Source organism: Hemitrygon akajei, chromosome 27, assembly GCF_048418815.1.
Source record: "Hemitrygon akajei chromosome 27, sHemAka1.3, whole genome shotgun sequence".
In the NCBI taxonomy this organism is placed as follows: Eukaryota; Metazoa; Chordata; class Chondrichthyes; order Myliobatiformes; family Dasyatidae; genus Hemitrygon; species Hemitrygon akajei.
Window position 1 is genome coordinate 23,017,072 of NC_133150.1, and position 20,001 is coordinate 23,037,072.

Sequence of the window (20,001 nt, forward strand, 5' to 3'; positions counted from 1 at the left end):
ATTGACTTCATTTTCTCCAATATGACAGTTTATGTTGAGTTTTTCTCCTAATCTCTCTAGTTTTTTCCATGTGTGGTGGAGTAGGATTTGGGGGTTGATGTGCCTGCTCTGTTTTTGCATGGGAAGGAGCGATCTGGGGTTCTTATGATAGCGCTGCCTTTCTTTTCTATCTTGGTTCATGGCTATCTGGAGAAGAAGAGATTCAGAGTTGCATACTTTGACAATAAATTAACCTTTGAAATCCAAATTTGAAGAATTTGATCAATATGGGAAATAACATTTCTATGGTTTTCCTGCTCAATTTCCAGTTCAGACCTCTTAAAATAAGCAACACAGATTGTAGGCATACAATGGGCTGTACAGATGAAATAAAACTCAAAGACCAATGACTAATGTGGAGCAGAATTTAATTTTTAAAGCCTTGTAATAACACTGTCTACAGAAGCATTAAAAAGAAACATGGTTTAAAAAATTTGGCATTTTTCAAAAACAGTAACATCCAAAGGGCTTAAGTATTTATTTCCTCACTGCTGCAAGAGTGTTCTTGCTATATTATGTGGTTCTGCAAGTTTATGTCAAACAATTTAAATGAAACGTCTTGTATTGTGTAATTTCCAAAACAGGACTATAACTGCTAATGCACAATGCACGTAAGGGAAAAAAACTTGTCATCTGGACCTATTGCACAATTGACAATAAATTGTGCCTTTTGATCATATTGAAACCCCACACAGTGAAAAGGTGAAAAGTCACAGTTATAATTCACTTACATCCAAAAGGTCTAAAGAAACTGTTGATAAACCATGCAACATCTTTCTGGTTTTGACGGTGTGACTGTAAGCTTTTCAGTCATACACACAGTACTAATATTTACAATTCCAGATGTCAAATACAATTGTGGCAAAACACTACCACACCTGTACAATTCAGAAAATTAGTAAAGGTACATGAATTTGTATGTTCTTGGTGTTGTTTCTGCTCATACTTTCATTGTGGAACTCATCTCTTCCTAAATGTTAAAAGATCACTTACTACCTAATTCCTGACCAGAGTACCAAATTTACCCAACAACAGAGGAATCAGCATCATATATATGAATGCAGTACTGATTGCCCAATTTCCTTATTTGCAAGAGTGAAAACACCTGCAGTACTATAATTGTGTATACATTTGCCAGTTTAAAACAGATTTAAATCTCAAACAAGAATAACCCTTCCCCCTAACTATGATATCATCCAACTATCCCCAAATTTTAGTCATTTTTCTTTCAGTTTTAACTCTCCTTATACTGGCAAATCATTTCTAAGATCAGTAGCAACAGGGAAGCCAGCCAAGAAGGCTGTTTTTGAGAGGAAAAAAAAACTATACACTGGAAATCAAAGAAATTAATTGTGCTTTGATCCATGTGCTTCATTTTAACCAGAATGTGATAATCTGTAAGCTAATATAAAAATGGAAGCAGAACCAGTTATTAGGACTACAAACATATTTGTGAATTTACACATTTACATAATAGCTCAGGAAATAATCTGCACATTTCACTATTCCTTTTGAAAAAAACAGGAAATTAAAGTAATCAAAAAGCAAAAAAAAAACTACAGATGGAAATCAAAGTAATATTTCAGATTCATGGCCATTCATCAGATCATATTGATGAAAAGGGCATCAAGCTGAAACATCAATACTCACTTTCCAAAGGTGCTGCCTGACCTGCTGAATATGTCCAGCATGTTCTGTTATATAATTACAAGTAAAACAGTTTTTGCTTTAAATTCAATAAAAAATTAACATTTGTTATTTAATATTTCCAGAGTGACATATACACAAGTACATTATAATTATGACAGAGTGGTTTTCAATAATTGTCCTTTAAATAAAGTAATAAAAACAAATAAAAAAGAAATTTGCAATTTTCACATTAATAGCTAAAAAATCTGAAATAAATTTACTTAAAATCTAATCCAATATATCTGTTGCATCCAAAACTATCATAATTTTTCTACCTTTTCTTTGTATTGACTTACTAAATGCCTTCAAATGATTTTTTTTTTAGGAAGGACACCACAGAATGATGCAAGACATAAAAGTAAGCAAATACTGCATTTTATAAACTGACCAAAAACAATCAAGGGAATAAACAGCATAAAGCTGACCCAGAATCCCGACTGTAAAAAGACTTATAGACTTGTAAATACTAGTTCAAGTTTCAAGCCTGATTCCCAAGAATTTATCTGTAAGATGTTGCCCAACCTAACAGGCAGGAATTGCCTGATAAAGATTGTGAGCATCCTGGCTATCAGAGTAATGATGCATCTGGCTTTATCTTGTGGGATGCAGCTCATATCAGTGGACTGTAAGCAACAATGTCTCCTGAAAACAGGATCAGTAAGAAATGTAGGTCATTTCAATCTTAGAATATTTGAAATTTTGTTAGGGGGTCAAGGCTAATTTGTACATCAATTCCATTTATCCATACCTATTTATGTCCTTACTCACAGTAATAGAGGTACATTATTCAGTCCTTGGCTTGTCTGCTACTCTGATATATTGTTCTAAATCTGGACTTCAATTTCATTTACCTATCTTTTCTAAATTTTCCTTGTGAATAATTGAAAACAATCAGCAAACTGAGAGTGACATCAGCTTTTGTGATTTGCATTAACAGTCCAGTTAATGGGAAAACATTTCCTGTGAATTAACACCATAAAATCAGTCTCTCAAACCAGTAAGGGTGATCATAAATTAGGTTTAAAAAAAAAGGCTAATTTCAGAGATTTCACTCCATGTTAGCCATCAACAGGAAAATCTGTTTCTCAGGTCTCATATATATTATATATATTTTTATAAAATATATATGTATATATATATATATTTTAGATGCACAAAACATTTTAAGAACTCTAGAGCCCATAAGTTATTCGCAGTTCAAGAGGGAAATAAAAGATATGTTCAGAACTTTTCACAACCACCCTGTTTAAAGCAAAATACAAATATTGCAATATTTCCTCAACTTTACATAAATAGAATAGGTCAAAAGGCACATAAATGAAAATGATATACCTGAGAAACATATTTTAATCTTGAATGGCTTCAGTACATTTTGAAATCATTATTGGCAATAGAATTGTTTTATTTAATATATATCATTAGTGCTCATCATAAAGCAGATCTTTTAAAAAATTATAAAGATGTTTTTCCCCACATTCTACATTAAAAGGAAATATTTTGCTTATCAAAATGATAATTAGTAGAAATCAAAAATATTTAAAATGATTTCACCTCATGGATACAGCTGAAACTTACAAAAAAAATTAGTTGGTGAATTTAAAACAAAGATTAAGAGAACTGTATATTTATACAATAATCACAATAAAAATATTGTGAATTAGATGCTGGCTGTGCTTAAGAATGAGTAAAATTTAACTAGTCTGCTTTATGCACACTAAGCCCAAATGTCGAAACTAATTTTCTAAACATAAACTCACAGTAGTTCAAGTTAAGGACACATACATTATAATTATTAAATAGAAATACACTTTATAATGCCTTTTAAATCCTTTTCTATTAAGAACTATGTATAACCTAGTATCAAAGATTTAACAAGGCTTCATTAAGAGCACACCGAGGAAGACCTCAGTCTTGCCCAACTTAGTATATTACAATAATAGCTTAAGAAAAGCTTCAAGTAAATAGAAACTACTTTCACAGTAGTTGAAACTCTAGTTGTCTTAGTCAATAGAGCTTCTGTGCTATTGACCTGTAAGACTGCAGGGAGTTTTAATCACTTCTCAGTGCTTCTGCTAACCACTTATCGTCTGTAGTGATTAGGTGCATCTGCAAACATGTACTTAAGTCTGTAGGCTTCTGCTAGGAGCAAACCAACTTCTTCATTACCCCAGTGGATTGTAGGTAGATTCTGCAACAACATTAGTAGACCCTTCAAATGAAGAACACAGATTTCAGCTTGGTATAGAAAAATCAAGACAGACACAAAGATTGCCTCTTGTTAAAACTAGTGATTCTAAACACAGAAATGGCTTTAAAAGTGCTTAACCAATAGCCTATTAAACTTTACAAAATAACTCATTTATGAAACACAGTTTGAAATCATTGCTAAGATGATAAGTATACTGGACTATGATATTATCAAGCAATGCAAAAAATTTGACTTTCAATCTGGGTGTCCTACAAAAAATCAGAAGTAATTGCATATTATTTTCAATAAATAACAAAACTTGCAATAGAAGGATGGCAGAAGGAGAATGCAAAGCTATCACTCAGAAGGCACTGTGTAATAGTGGTGATTAGAAAGGAGATCGTGTGATTTACTTGTACACTGCATTTGCCCACTATCGTAAATGCTACAAAGTACTTAGATATATGCTCATTAAGATTTAACATCACCCCATTTTTGGATTACAGGTATTTTTAAAAAATCCGGATGAAGAAGAGCTTGAGAGCTTGGAAAAGGGTCAGTAACATCATGAAGGATCCTATCCATCCTGCTCATGGATTGTTTGTCCCACTTCCATCAAGGAGTTGTCTACGTAGCATCCACACCAGGATCACCAGACTCAAAATCAGTTACCGTCCCCAAGCAGTAAGGCTGATCAACATCTCTACACACTAACTCGACCCTCCACACTCCCAACCACCACTACTTTATCATTTCCTGTCAGAGTGCCCATTTGCACAGTTTTACCTCGCATCACTTTATGGGCATACAATCAATCTATGTATACAAGTTATCTCACATATTTATATTTATTGTGTTCTTTATCTTAGTGTGCTCTTTTGTTCTGCATCAGATCGGAAGTAATAATTATTTTGTTCTAATTTACACTTGTGTACTGGAAATGACATTCAACAATCTTGAATATTAACTGGTATATGTCTGGGCAGCGATAGAAAAGCATTAAGGAGATAATATGAGACCTACTAAAGAAATTAAACAGAATGAACTGCAAAACTGTTAATAGAATGTGTAATTACATTGAAAGCTACATCCATAAACATTAAAACAAATCTTAACTCTCTCAACTTAGATATTAAAATAATATGATCATAACCCTAATTTTCTTAACAAATAACACCTAAACTACTCTGTATTTCCTAAAGAAACAATTTTACCTATTTTTAAATTAGGAATCACTTGCTCATTATGGAAAACTATGGCAAATTAGTATGAACAACTCACCGTACACAATCATGGTGAATTAGTGCCATTTAATTAGGATCAACAGCATTATTCCATTTACTAATTACTTAAGAGGCATATTTCAATATTGTAAATTAGAATTGGGATCTACTGAGGTGTTAAATACACCTAAGTTTATCAGGAATATATTATCTATTCAATTAACAACCTGATGCTGAATTATGGGCTAAAAACCTCATATTATTAGAACTGTTTTCTTGTCAGATCCCAAGGACTTGTGTGATATGAGATTGGCTAATCTCAAATCAAATTCTACAGGTTTTTAAAATCACAATTGCCCAGATTTTCTATGCAATGGTGTATAACATACAATATAGAGCTGACTGTACCAATTTTGCAATTCCAAAATTGCAAACTGGTAAACTTCAGAGATCTAAATTGATCAGTAAGATCTGTTGCTCACTCATTGCAGTAGCTAGACCTCAGCATTTGTGTTTAGGTTAATGTGGAATGTTCTCCACGCACTTTAGGATAGAATAATATGAGTGTTCACCTGAAAATATAAGAAATAAAATAATCTTCTCACGGTTCATCTTCCAAATCTATCTTCACTCTTTCATCAAGTAGTTAAATTTCCTATGTTACCTGTTATTCAGCATGATTGGATTAGTTAAACATGTGCACTATTTAAAGTTTATTCATATTCATCAGGTCTCAAGATATTTAGAATATCAGAACCATTTGGTCCACCAAGTCACACAGCTTACCCCTGGTTCTGAACTCTTGGTCTTCAGCCTTGCAAACTGCAGCTCTTCAAGTGCTCAACTATGTTTTTCTTTAATATGATGAGGGGTAATATGTCTCCATTTCAGGGAATGTGTTTCAGAACCCGTTTAAACAATCTCCCTATATCTGTGTGGATTTTCTCCAGTGCTCAAATGTTATCCTGTTTTCTCAAACTTGCAGGTTGACAGGTTATTTGAACACTTTACATTGCCCTTTGAAGTTGAAGAGGAGTAGAATCAGAGAGCAAATTGATGTCAATACGGCTGCTTGATGATTGACATGGACTCTTTTAGCCAAAGGACCCGTATCTATAACTCTATAACTAATTTAACACATTTCACTAATCTTTTCCAACCTACCTTGTTCCAGGAAAACAATCACTTGCTCCTCACGATGGAAGATTTTACAGCAATCATAGTCCTGTACCAACCAACTTAAATCATGCCCATTTAATTCCTTTATGCTGTATTTTACACATTATTATACTGCTCTTTCTATTCATCATACTTCAATTTGTTCAGAGTTTTTAAATTTCCCCTCTAAATTCAAAATACCATTTGCATTAGAATGCTTATTTTGTGTCATGACATCCAATGTTGTATCTTAAATTTAATTAGAAATGGTGTGGTTCCTAATATTTATCCCTGGAGTAACTTACTCAACAGTTCCCACAATCCCAATTTAATTCTTGCAATTAGAATACAAGGCTTCTCAACATTTTGCCAATTTCTAATTTATTCCACAGTCTTCCCCTGAATCACAAACCAATTAAGTTTAAACCATAATCTTTGACAGAAAGAAAGACTTGTATAGTAGTACTTTTCTCTCACCTCATCCCAGAGTGCCATAGCTAATTACATACTTGTGTAGTGCCACATTAGACCAACAAAGAGAAGCCAATGTGTGCACAACAAACAATATAAACATTATAATAACATGATCACCTCTTTTGGTTATGCTAGTTTATAGATATGTTGACCTGAACACCAGGTATAGCTTTCACAAACTTTTGGGTTATTGGTTTAATTAAGACGGAAAGATAACCCATAGTTCAATAAGACTGACAATGGCAGCCACAGCAGACTCCCTTACATTGGGAGCTTCAGAAATTGTTGTGCTTAAGTCTGTCAATTGTAACTTTAACCTATGGCCTTCTGACAATAGAGGTGCTAATAACTCTGCCACTACACACAATATGCCATGACAATTCATACCACAAATAGAAAATACATGCACATTTATGTTAGAACTGTTTTGGATTGTAGTCTTCGTAGATTTTATTTCTGTAAACAAGATTATTAATCATGCTGAATAATTTTCCTGAATCAACTTCATCTGCTACTTAGAAGCAATTCTAATAAAGATGGTCAACAAGATGGTCTTTTAGGGATTAATTTATACATATTGTCTCAGAGGGGCCCAAATTTATGATATTTCTTTGGACACATACAACCTGGACTGAAGAGGAAAATTGGCCAGGATTCTAATCTGCTTAAGCCCATCACCCCTACTGGTGCATATGCTGCTGAGAGCAGCTCACCAGAGTCCTCTACCCTGGGTCAGTCTTTCAAGTTGCCCCCCATGTGAAGCCCACCTTCGAAGATCCTTCCTCTCTCAGGGATGAGGTCTTGAAACTTCTGCTGGGGGTTGTGTAGCTCTAGGTTTTTATGGGATGGGGCTGCCAGTCTCATGTCTAACCCTCATTTTGTCACATTCGGGCTTCAGACCATCCATGGTGGAGTTCAGGATTCCATAACCTATCAAAATCCATTACGTCCATTTAGAAATGTATGTGTGTTTATGGCGAATTAGAACTGGCTGTTATGGACAATTGTGCTAAAATTAAATGCAGGATCATATCTGAAGATATAATTTTTACTTTGACCACTATATAAAGTTTTGAATGTAGCACCCATCATCCTTAACATCCTACTCTACTCCAGAAGAAGTCAGTGTGGCAGTTTTTGAAATTATCAATCCAATTTAACCATTTAGAAATAAAAAACAAATAACAATGAGACACTGAAACATAATAAAATTACAACAAAATATGAGCTGAGGAGAACAGTTATATTTTTAGGGCTCAGAACTACAACAAGACACTTTGGTTGATATGTAAAATTATTCGGCCCTAAACCCTTGGTTCACATAAACAAGTGTTACAACCAAGGATTTTGATCAATTTAACCGGAAATTTTATTTGTGAATCACATGCTCCTTTTTCCCCCTACAGTACAGCACCCCCCCCACCAAAAAAGGGAAAATTGTAAAGCATAAAAAACTAAAAATTCAAAAATTGAAATGTCAGCAGTTCAAAAGCATTCATCCCCTTTTGCTAACCAGCTCTCAGAGGTATTACAGCCAGTAGTCTTTTTTGGATAAGTTTCTATTAACTTTGCATAACATGATGAAGCAAAATTTGCCCAATCCTTCTTGCAAAATTTGCCAAGCAGTGCCAGGTTGGCTGGGAGTGGCAGAAATGATCTTGCCAGAGATGATCAATTAGACTAAGCCAGGCCTCTGACTGGGCCACTCAAGGACATCAATTGTTTTCATTTGAAGCCACTCCATGGTTACTCTGGGAGTGTGCTTTGGTTTGTTGTTCTGCTGAAATACAAACTTCCTCCCAAGTTTAAGTTTTCTATTTTGAGGCGAGCAGGATCTCTCTGTATGTAGCAGCATTCATCTTCCCATTAATCCTGACCAGATTTCCAGTCCCTTCAGCTGAAAAACATCCCCATAGGATGATGCTACCTCTCCCATACTTTACAGGGGGTTAAGTGTTACCTGACTGATGCATAATATTAGATTTATGCCGCACATACTGCTTAGTTGAGGTCTAAAAGTTCCACTTTAGTCTCATCCACCCACAATTCCTTCTTCCACATCTTTACAGTATCTTCTAAGTGACACTTTACGAATGCTTTGCGTGCAAGGAAATGCTTTTTTTTCAGCTAGGACTTCTCCTTTGCTACTCTTCCATAAATATTCTTTCTGTGCAAGGTCTTAAGAGACTGTGGAGCCGTAAACTTCAACTCCAGTTGCGGCCACTGTCTCCTGCAGCTCACTCAGAGTGTCTGTTGGCGTCACAATAGCCTCTTACAAGTGTGATTCTTCTCTGGTGACTAAGTTTAGAGGGGTGGCCGTATGGCTAGGCAGTATGGCTATAATTAACCTTATTAATTATTCTACAGTTTTTCCCACTTTTTCCCACAGTGGACTGTGCTGATCTCTAAGTTATGTTTATTGCCTTTGAGATGGTTTGTATTCTTCCCTAGATTTGTGCTTTATTATCAATTCCCTGTCTTGAATGCTCGTTCGTCTTCATTTTCGTTTGTCGGTTGAAAATCTATCATACTGTTGGACCTTACAGGGGGAGGGGGTATTTATTTTTATGAATTCATTGAAAAAAGGTGATCCTCTAATTTTCCATATCAACAAATTGGGTGAAATGGTAAGATAATACAATATATTGCACCTGAGGAAAGCTAGCATCGTAATTACAAAGGGGATGAATACCTTTTTCAGTCTTAATTTTGGTTTTAAATATTTAGTATTTGTTAATGGGTTCTGGATTTTTTTTCTTTTGATTTGACATAATGCACAATGTTTTATAGATTAGCTTAAAAATCCTACTTCAGCATATTTTAATTTAGGAAATTCAATAAAATATGAAAAATTGTTGTGGGGGCTGAATACTTTTTCAAGGCACTGTATGCTGTATTCTGTAAGAAACAAAATAAATAAAGTAAGATAATATTCTATCATAGCAATATTAAATCTAAGAAGTGAACAAAATGGCAAAGGAAACTGCAGATTTAAGATTATCAAAGGTGATCTTCATATGTCATTTTGTTTTACTGTTTATTACAATCCCTAACAATTTAGATTCTTGATTGGTCAGGACATGAAGGAATACAGGAAAAAGGATAACCTTATTAATGCACCCAAATCTCTTGCTATGTATACCAACATATCATTTGCCTTTTTAACTTCCTGCTGTTCTTCTTCCTTTCTTTCTCCTAACTTCCTTTCTACGGTCCTACTGAAGTGGACAACTTCACATTCATCCCTGTTTCACTCAATCTGTCAAATTTTTTCCACTTAATCTGAGTCGCCTGAAGCTTCTTTGCATCCACTTCATGAATGACAACATCACACAGTTCACTATTATCAGAAAACTTGTATTTTGCTCCATCATTGATATATAACTGAGGCCCATGCACTGATATATTTGATACCAAACTAGTTACTGTTTGCTCCTGGAAAAAGACCATAAGATATAGGAGCCATTTAGCCCATTGAGTCTGCTCCACCATTTCATCATGGCTGATCCATTTCTCTCTCAACTCCATTCTTCTGCTTTCTCTCCAAAAACACCCATTCAGTTCTCCTCTGTTTCCTAACTATCAACCAATTTTCAATTCATGCCAATACATAATCCCCAATATTTCACACTTTAGTCAGTTACTTCTCATGTGGGATTTTTATCAAAGCCATTTTGAAAGTCTAAGAACACCATATCCACTGCTTCACCTTTGATTTATTCCACAAGGTGAATTGTCCAAAGTTTTAATACATTTATCAAACACAATTTCCCTTCAGAAATCTGTTGATAGTTTCCAAGCATCATGTTACTGCTTATAATAGCTGCTTGATTTTCCTGTCTATTGATACTTGGCTAACTATTCTGCAACTCCTGTTTTCTCTCTCCCATTGTTGTTTAAGCAGTGGAGTTACATTCAACACCTTGCAATATTTCTTTCCTGATTATGAGGGCAGACAGATAAATTGAGCACAGAGCTGCCACTGGCACTGACATGCTTCCAATGGTGGGCATGATGGTTTAGTAATCAAGTTGTTGGACTATTTCAAGGCCCTATCAATTGGAAGATGGATTCAATGATTTCTGCAGAAGTTACATAATCTAGAATCACAATAACAACAACCTTAAAACTACTGGATTGCCATAAAACCTATCTGGCTTTCTTGTATTCCTTACAGAAATAAATCTTACAGGCTTATACACACTGGCTTAACTGTGACTCCAAACCAACAAACATGTAACTGACTATTGCCTCTGCTCTGAAATAGTTCAACAGTTACAAAGGTCTGTTGAACTTAAACAGAATTGCTTGAAAAAATTGCACTCTATAAAGACCTTGGCACTGATACGAGATAAAGCAAAAATCATTCCTGGTCAAACTGAAGTTGTAATATTCTCCTCACAGCCTAATTTTGGAGAGGCATGCCTTAGATGAGCCAAACATTAGTCTGACTTTGTGATACTCCACAATGCAATTTTGTAACATATGTTGCCTTGCCAGTAGAATAGATCCACAAGGGATTGAAGGATAGCTTTAAAACTATCAAAATATAGGTGTCTCAAGTCCACAGTGCAGCATCCAAATCTAGGAAGTCTCAATATATTTGGTCGAACATAGGCAAGGGACCTGCTACTGACTCTCACTTGTCCAATTCTGTCAGTTAATGGATCAAAACACAACTTACTATTACCTCTGGGTAACAAGGGGCACAGTACGCATTTTGTGTGGGAATGAGGCACTTCTAAGTCCAATTTGGTAATTCCTTCCTTGACCAAGCTGGCAGTCTAGAATGGGTACCAGAATGGGCTTGCAACAAGCGTTGAGAGAACATGGATAGACCTTACCTTTACAGTATTGATAGGAACAGTATAAATTTTGAAAAGTCAACTCTTCAAGATGCAAGTAGACACCATCATTGTCTAACACAATGGATTCTTAACAGAAATGACAGCTCAGAACTGTGTATAGATGAGACAGTCTGGGACATCAGGAGCAGAAATGTATTCTCCACAACATCTAATCTCGAGTTAGGATATTGATCACTCTTTCATTTCCATTAGTCAAGGGATCAATTCTGATCCTACAGGGACTGTAAAAGGTGTGACAGCAACAGGTCTAGCTAAAATCTGCAGTATAGAACTGTATACCATATAGCAAAGTGTCATAAGGGAAGGACATACTGGCTTTGGAGGCAGTGCAGAGGAGGTTCACCAGGTTGATTCCAGGGATGAAGGGGTTAATCTATGAGGAGCGATTGAGTTGCCTGGGAGTTCAGAAGAATGAGAGGGGATCTTATAGAAACATACAACATTTTGAAAGGGATAGATAAGATAGAAGTAGGAAAGTTGTTTCCATTGGTAGGTGAGACTAGAACTAGGGGACATTACCTCAAGGTTCAGGGGATAAGATTTAGGACAGAGATGAGGAGTAACTGTTTTTCCCAGAGAGTGGTGAATCTCTGGAATTCTCTGCCCAGGGAAGCAGTTGAGGCTTCCTCACTAAATATACTTAAGGAACAGTTAGATAGGTTTTCACATAGTAAGGGAAATTAAGGGTTATAGGGAAAAGGCAGGTAGATGGAGCTGAGTTTACGGACAGATCAGCCATGATTTTATTGAATGGCGGGGCAGGTTCAATGGGCTGGATGGACTACTCCTGCTCCTATTTCTTATAACATAAACATGGCTAAGCAATCATATAATCAACAGATTAAAGTTCAGTAGCCCTAAAATATCATTTGTCAAAGCCATTGTACAATTAAACAGCAAGTGCAATGAAAAGGTGTACAAATTCATACCAAGAACAACTTCAACATTGAGATCTATATATTAAATTCTGTTTCTATACATGCAAAACATTCCCAGATGCATCCATTACCAAGCCACCAAAACTTTGAACTTGGTACATTTATAATACAAATGATACAACCTACGGCCTCAAAGTTCAAAATAAATGATGCACAACCAGGACTTAAGAGAAAAAAAAGATGAAGTTGAGGAATTTGTAGTCATTTTCAGCCTGAACTGCTGAGTGGATTCAAAGTCCTTACCAAAGAAGCCAGTCTTTAGCTAACTATTCACTCCACTCAATATAGCCGAGTGCTTGCCACAATAGAAGCTACAAAACCTGACAATATCCTAGCTGTGGTGGCGGTAACTGTTCCTGAACCTGGTGGTGTGAGAATTAAGGCTTCAGTACCCTCTGTCTGATCATAGTGTTGAGAAAAGGACATGGCCTGGATGGTGATGATGGCTGCTCCTTTCTTGTTGCAGCACCCAATAGCAGAACAGAAAATTTATCAAACATTTTCCAGATTACCAGCAACAAGAACAGGTATGGGAGACCAATAGCTTTTATTTTAAGTGCATGCATTTAAAACTAAGAAATAATCTTGTTTGATTTCTGACTAACTGCTGCTTTAATTCTTCTATGCGAAAAGTGATAAGCATTCCACCTTACCACCAACAAGGATGGATTTCAGATGTGGCAAGTACGTCCCAAGCTTGCATGAATTTGAACATTGGGCCTGTTTGGTTTTATGAGAGTTAACTGCCAATACCTAGTTAAGTACAAAAATCTCCTGGAGTGAGGTGCAGTTCTCCCAGACTCTGTTGGCAGTAACCTCGAAAATGTTTACTTGATAAATTTCCTGTTGCAATAGTGCTCCCTGCCATCACTGGCTGTACAGAGTCAATTAGCCCTCAGAGCTATCTCGAATTAAACCATGAGGTAGAGGAATAAAATGTAAGCTGAGTTCACAGGTTACAGAGACAGCTAGGAAAAACAGATAAGCAGAGATAGTGTACATGAAAGAAAAATAAATATTAGGAATGGAATTAAGATAATCTGTTTACTTGTGTGAATAAAACAGAAAATCCTGGAGATACTCAGCAGGTCAGGCAACCTCTGTGGAGGGAAGTAATATATCAGATCGTTGCCCTATCACATCAGATCATCTGAACACATCAGAAAGACATACAGATAAACAAGTTTGAAATTGTAAAGGAAGAATAGGAAGAATAAAAAGGAAAAATTATCAAATCGTAAGGTCCAGATTAAATGACAAAAGGAACAGTGGTGTCAGAGAAGAGTGTTGTTTGTAAGACAAGGGACAGAAGAGGTCCAGGGGAGTAAATGGTATTTACAGATTCAGTACCTGCAATGACTGAATGTGCTCAGTTGAGATATCTGATTGCTGTTACATGAGCTTTCATTGAAATTCTGTAGAAAATTGAAGGCCGGGGACAGAGGGGTGAAGTTTGAAGAGGAAAAATAAAATAACAGACAACTGTGGTTGTACTTCAGTCTTATTAGAGATGTTCTACAAAGCAGTTGCTCTCTCTGGTGAAGAGAAGACTGCAAAAGAATGAGATAGGAAGCGGGAGGTAGGCAACTAAGAAAATGGCTATGGACTAGTCATCCAAAGTGATGGTGCCAGGCGTCACAGGTTCAGATTTGCCATCTTCAAGCAGAATCTAAAACTAAAACAAGGATGTGGTTGGAACATGACAAAATGGCATTGATTATGAAGTCATGAAGGTAAGTAGTCAAACTTTTACTTTCAGTAGGATATCAAGGTGCCCTTGTTATTTCTACCAGTTATATACAAGGTATTTGTGAATTACTATATTGCTATTCTTGAGGATGGGAATTGTTGTCAAAATAACTCAGTCATCAGTGCAATACAAACAAGTAACTGAGAAAACTAAGTTCCCATCACTGGCTTTTATTCTGCTAAATCCCATTCTCTCCACCCACCCTCAGCTTGTGAATGGCTTTTTGGTTTTTTGAACCTTGTGAACAATCCAAAACTATGAGGAAAAGTCCTTTGCAGCAGGGATCCAAGCTTCTGTAAAGAGCGTGTAAAATTTGTTGCATCTAAGTTCCATTCATCAACTCTCTGGGAGCAATTCCAACCAGGATTTGGAGCCTTGTGAAAAAAAGGAAAGCATTTGGATGAGGAGATGTGGTGTGGGGGTGTGTGGTGTTGGAAAGCAGGACTAATTATCAACTGATACGCAACACAGGAAGGCTGTGGAGCCACAGGAACCTCTACAAAAATGTACTATTTGCCAAAAGACACTACTTGATGGGAGAATCCTGAGTGGAGTAAGCATGAAAAAAAACAAATCAGTCTTAAAACAAGCATTGAACTATACATTGGGTCATGGCTCAACTTGAAATCAGGCCAGTTGACTTTCTGGTGTTCTTGAAGTGCAAAATACCTAACCCTAAAACAGTAATCCCCAAAACATTAAAAAATACTAAATAAAATTGATTTACTGTATTCAAACTCTTTCTGACAACACGACAAAAGAACTGTTCAGCTAAATGTAACTGTTTACCAACCAACCATAGCAAAAATCTAATTTGTGCTATTGGTAAGTTGCTTAAATATAACCTTCTGGGATTTAGTGTTCTATCTGGATAGTGGCTTTCAACAGAAAATTCAACAGTGCATGACTATTCAATTGACCGGTATGGGTTTACCTTTAAATTATTTGACAAAATGTTAAACTATTTGTGATACAATGGCAATACTTGTTTGTAAACCCCCCATGACAATGCTCTCACAAAACAGATTCAGAATTTTCTATCAAATTTAATCAATTGACACAAATATCATTGCTCGTACCGTAAACAGAATGAAAAAAAAACAACATTCTATATTTCCAGCAACACTGAGGATTTTGAGGTAGATACTCAATTAGATGGAAGTAGGAAACAACACCATTGTCAGGAATTGAGTCCCAAGGACAGAGATGCAGTATCTTTAGATACTGTCTGATACCCATATGTGCCTCAATCCACTAATTCCCTCCTCCTAACAAATCCACCTACAGGCTTATACAATACTTCATTCAATTCACCTCCATCATTTGCATATCAACCATCACTAAACCTCAGGACTGTTCCCCTGTATTCTGTGGCCTGCATTCTCAAGGATTTACGAATATTCCAAGACTTGCATACTCCACAAACTGCCAGTTATTTATCACAGAGGAGTTGAAGGGGAAGAGGAATGAATTTCAAATAAGTCACCTTGCAACAGAGTCACTTTCTTAGTTCCCTTCCTTTAATTGGGAGAAGGCATTTCATGATCAAAACAAATCACAACTGATAAAGGAACATGCAAAATCCCAATGACTTTAATAGAGAGTTAATACAGAGATTATGGCTGATGATGATGTAGAGACCAGTGAAGGTGATTGCATAATCTTATTGATCCCTCCTTCCAACACGCATTTTCACCCTTTTCCCACATTCTATCCTGAATTATAAACTGCAGGTTCACTTCATCTTCGTGCCTTTCATCTTTTAACTGGCTAAATCTCCTGGCATGGCTGAATGGGATCACAATGATAAAAAGCACCCTGTAACTTGAGTCCACGTCTGTAGCCATCAGCTCAGAGACTGGAATCATGTACCAGAAAGAGCAGTTCAAAAGGTGAGTATTAAAAAGGTAGATGTGAAAGCGAATTTGAGTAAGTAGAAGGAGCACAGAATACAGTGTGCTATTAATTCCGAGGAAACAAATGGCAAGATATTGAACTTAAAAGGAAGCAAGAGACAAAGTGCCAGTGATTAAAAGTAGTTTGTGAAACAGTCCTGGTAAGAGAAAATAAATAGCATGGGAGACAGTATGTCAAAGTAGTATGGGAAGTGGAACACTCATGAGTTTAAATAAGCTTTTGGTTTAATTAAACAGTCAGAGAATTAAAAATAAACAACATTCCGGGTAAATAAAGCAGTAGGCAATTTAATAGTAATTGTATTTATGGTAAATTCGGTAACAGTTGATAGAGCTCATCTCATTAGTTGACATGTCAAAGCACACAGATTACCAGAATGTATATCATGTGCTTTCTGGATGTTTCACATGTCCTGGACAATCATCGGTGCAGGGAATATCATCAAATTGAGAAGTGTAACTTTGCGATTTGGACCTTGAACAACAGCTGGAGTTACTGTGGTCCGTCAGTGAAGTCGAATATTCATGAATAATTTGTTTCAGGAAGTGCAGGTGTGAGAGAGGATGAATGGCTTCTAGATAGAAGAAAAAAAACAGGTGGTCCAGGAAAACAAATATTTACTCCAAGGAGAGAATGCCCCTGGAAAGTGCCACCAAAACTTGGAGACTATGGTACCAAGTGAACCGCAAACAGACAAGGTGGGAGGAAAAAGATCAATGCATCTGCAGTTAAGGGATTCTAAAGTGACAAGTGTTTCTGTGGTTGCAGATATGATTCCTGATTGTATATTTTCTCCCAGGATTATGAACATTGCTGAGTAGCTACAAATAATTCTGCAGAGGAAGGTGAACAGCTATGGGTATGCCCCATACTGACACCAATGACACATCTTGATCATAAAAAAAGGTGAAGTTCTGCAGGTACATTTTGAAGAGTTATGTAATCTTCAGATTACTCATGTGCCATGGGCAACTGAGAAGGGAAATATCATGACAGTAAAAATAAATATGTGGCTAGAGAGTTGTTATACTGTGGAAGATAAAGTTTTAATTTCCAGGGACTCTGGGGCTAGTTCTACAGGAGGTGGAATCAGAACAGACAGATACCTTTTGTAATCTAGAAATCTTTAACTATTAATACCTTATCCCTTTTGTTGCCACACTATATACTTAAGTTTCCATTGATACTTACAAGCTAAATATTAGCTTTCCTGATCCATCTCCTTTTAGCTCTGAGCATTGAATGGTGGAGAAGCTTCACCTAGAAAGTATAGTTGGAACCTGGACCACTGCACCAAGTATAAGAGTAAGGTTAAATGAGGGCAATGTATATGTGGGCTTCTAAAAGTGCCACATAACAAGCATAAAATTTAAGACCACGAAGAACAATGAGGCTGCAGTAGCATGAATAGAAAACAAGCTAAATTATGGCAAACAAAGTATATTTTTGGACAGAATGAAAGTGTATAATGTAGGTTCCTACGAACTGGTGTATGGGCCATTGCTTTTCCTTGATATATATTAATGACTTGGACATGGCATAGAGGGAATTTACTTCCAAATATGCAGATAAAGAAAACTTGCAGGTGTTGAGAACCATAAAGACAGTGAGAAAAGACTTTGAAGGTACAGACAGGTTAGTTGAATGGGTGGATAGTTTGGAGATTAAGTTTCTTGCTGGGAATTAAGAAGTGTTACATTTTGAAAACAAAAATGAGAGTAGACAAAATAAACAGGAGAATGTAATCGTATAAAATAGGTGTACAAGTGCATAATCTGTAGAAAGTAGCATGGTTGATTATGAATGGACCTAAAAGCCTTCACTAGATTCAGTGTACCTTGGAGATCAATTTAGCAGTGACTAAAATACCATGAAGACCAATCTTATTCACCCTCTCTCCAAACTATTCATAAAAACAGATTTCACTATTTTATTTATGTATATCTATGAAAAAAAGGTTCAGGATAGGTTCCCTTTTGTATCCTTTTGTCTGGTTAGGCTTCTGTGAAGGGTTGTTGAAATAATCTCTATATTACAAATGCTGTATAATATATGACTTTCTTATTTTTATTTTTTTATTGATTTAATATATACATCATATTGAAATGATTATACATCAATAATTTTAGCAATCAACTGTGAATAATAAAAAGGTATTATTACTTTTTTATTTTCTTAATTATAAAAACAATGTCTCTAACCTTTGAAACGAAAATATCTATTGACATATTTATTTGATAAAATTTGCAGTATACGTTTAATTTTAAAGAGGTGTCACAGATTCACAGCTCTTTAATTGCATGGAAATTTCAATAAATATTTGCAGTTTTGTTTAAAGTCACCTTTAATTAAGTTAGAACTAACTGTAAATATGTATTTTTATTTATTATAAAACTTTGCTGAAGTGTTTCTATTTGTAAATCTACTGTATGATTCATGTATTGAGATTAATTGTCATAATTTTGCTTATAGTAACTCATTTTGATAGACATGAGGTAATAAAAAACACTTGTGTTGGTGAATATTATCAACATATAGAGGCTGGGGTTTTTTTATATTCCAGTATTTGACAAAAAAATACAAATAATGCCCAAATTCGTAATGGATGTTGGATGACTGTGATCATAGGTCTGAAGAGATAGTGGCTGCACACAAGTATAAACTTAACAAGAACAGCAATATCATGATGGATCGCTGCTATTTATTAGAAATTTTGAAATCAATATTTATAGCAGAAACTTATTATTATTCACAAAATTGAGACCAAAAGTATTCTAGCATTATTAGCTAATTTCATATTAAAAGCATAAGAATATTATGAGTGAAGAGGTGTTTTGAATGGACTTTAGGATGAATGCAGAAATGCATTGGTGTGGCTTATGTGAAATCTGATGCAACCAATATTCTAGACAACAATTTTTTCCTTAAAGGTAGGGAGCAATAAAACAAAAGCTTAAAAAAAGGAACACATTCTTCTGCAGGTGCTAAGCAGTGTGCAATTAGAAGCAGTTAAAAATTGTTTGCATAGCATCCTTCAACATAATCAGGGCATTTCAAAGCATTGTACCATCCTACAGTACTTTTGAAATATGGTCAGTTTTGTAACAGATAGAAAACAAAAGCAAACTTATGCCCAGCATGATCTCACAATGGTAATGAGAAATTTTTAAACTAATTTTAAGATTTTGCTTAAAATATTAGGAATATTGCCTTGCTCTTCTTGAAACAGCACTGTGAGATTTTTTATTCCTTTCCAATCAAAAGTGCAGAGCCCCATCTCATATAAAGGTGCAATGCTGCATCAATTCTGCATTGAAAAGTAGACTGGAGTCTTCTGAAATACCTGACTTTGGACCTGCATTCACAAATGTCTAATTCTAAGCTGAGAATGGTACTACACAGCCAAGTCTGCCACTTAAATTACTCCCATGTCCATTGGTTCGTGCAAACTTATATTGGTTTTAGGTGAACTTTGATTACAGCATCCTAAATAGTCTAAGCAGACTGTTGACAGTTAATAAATAGGCTATTGAAGAGGTAATTTAACAATATTACATATATTGCGGTTCTTGAACAAAATTTAATTACTTACTTGAAAGTCATCTTCTTCCAAAATTTCTTTCCTCCACTTGATGAGGAAGGCAGCACAGACATACAAGTGGAAATGAGAAAATCCCTCTGGCTCTGACTGCAAGAGAATAATATCAACTGAAGTTACTTCAGAGACCAGAATGCCCACTGGTATAAATCATTAAAT

At 35.7% G+C, this 20,001-nt stretch overlaps 1 protein-coding gene across 5 annotated transcripts in view; it reads right to left on the reverse strand.

Moving 5' to 3' along the window:
• Positions 1–390: 390 nt before the first annotated feature.
• Positions 391–20,001, reverse strand: part of LOC140717185 (TBC1 domain family member 22B-like) — a 339,243-nt gene continuing 319,632 nt past the window's right edge. For all 5 annotated transcript variants that reach the window (XM_073030478.1, XM_073030479.1, XM_073030477.1 and 2 more), the window contains 2 exons: positions 19,837–19,932; positions 391–3,937 (listed from right to left, as the gene is read on the reverse strand). In XM_073030478.1, coding sequence (XP_072886579.1) covers positions 3,809–3,937; positions 19,837–19,932 — 225 coding nt within the window. In that variant the 3' untranslated portion in view covers positions 391–3,808. The remainder of the gene's footprint in view (positions 3,938–19,836; positions 19,933–20,001) is intronic.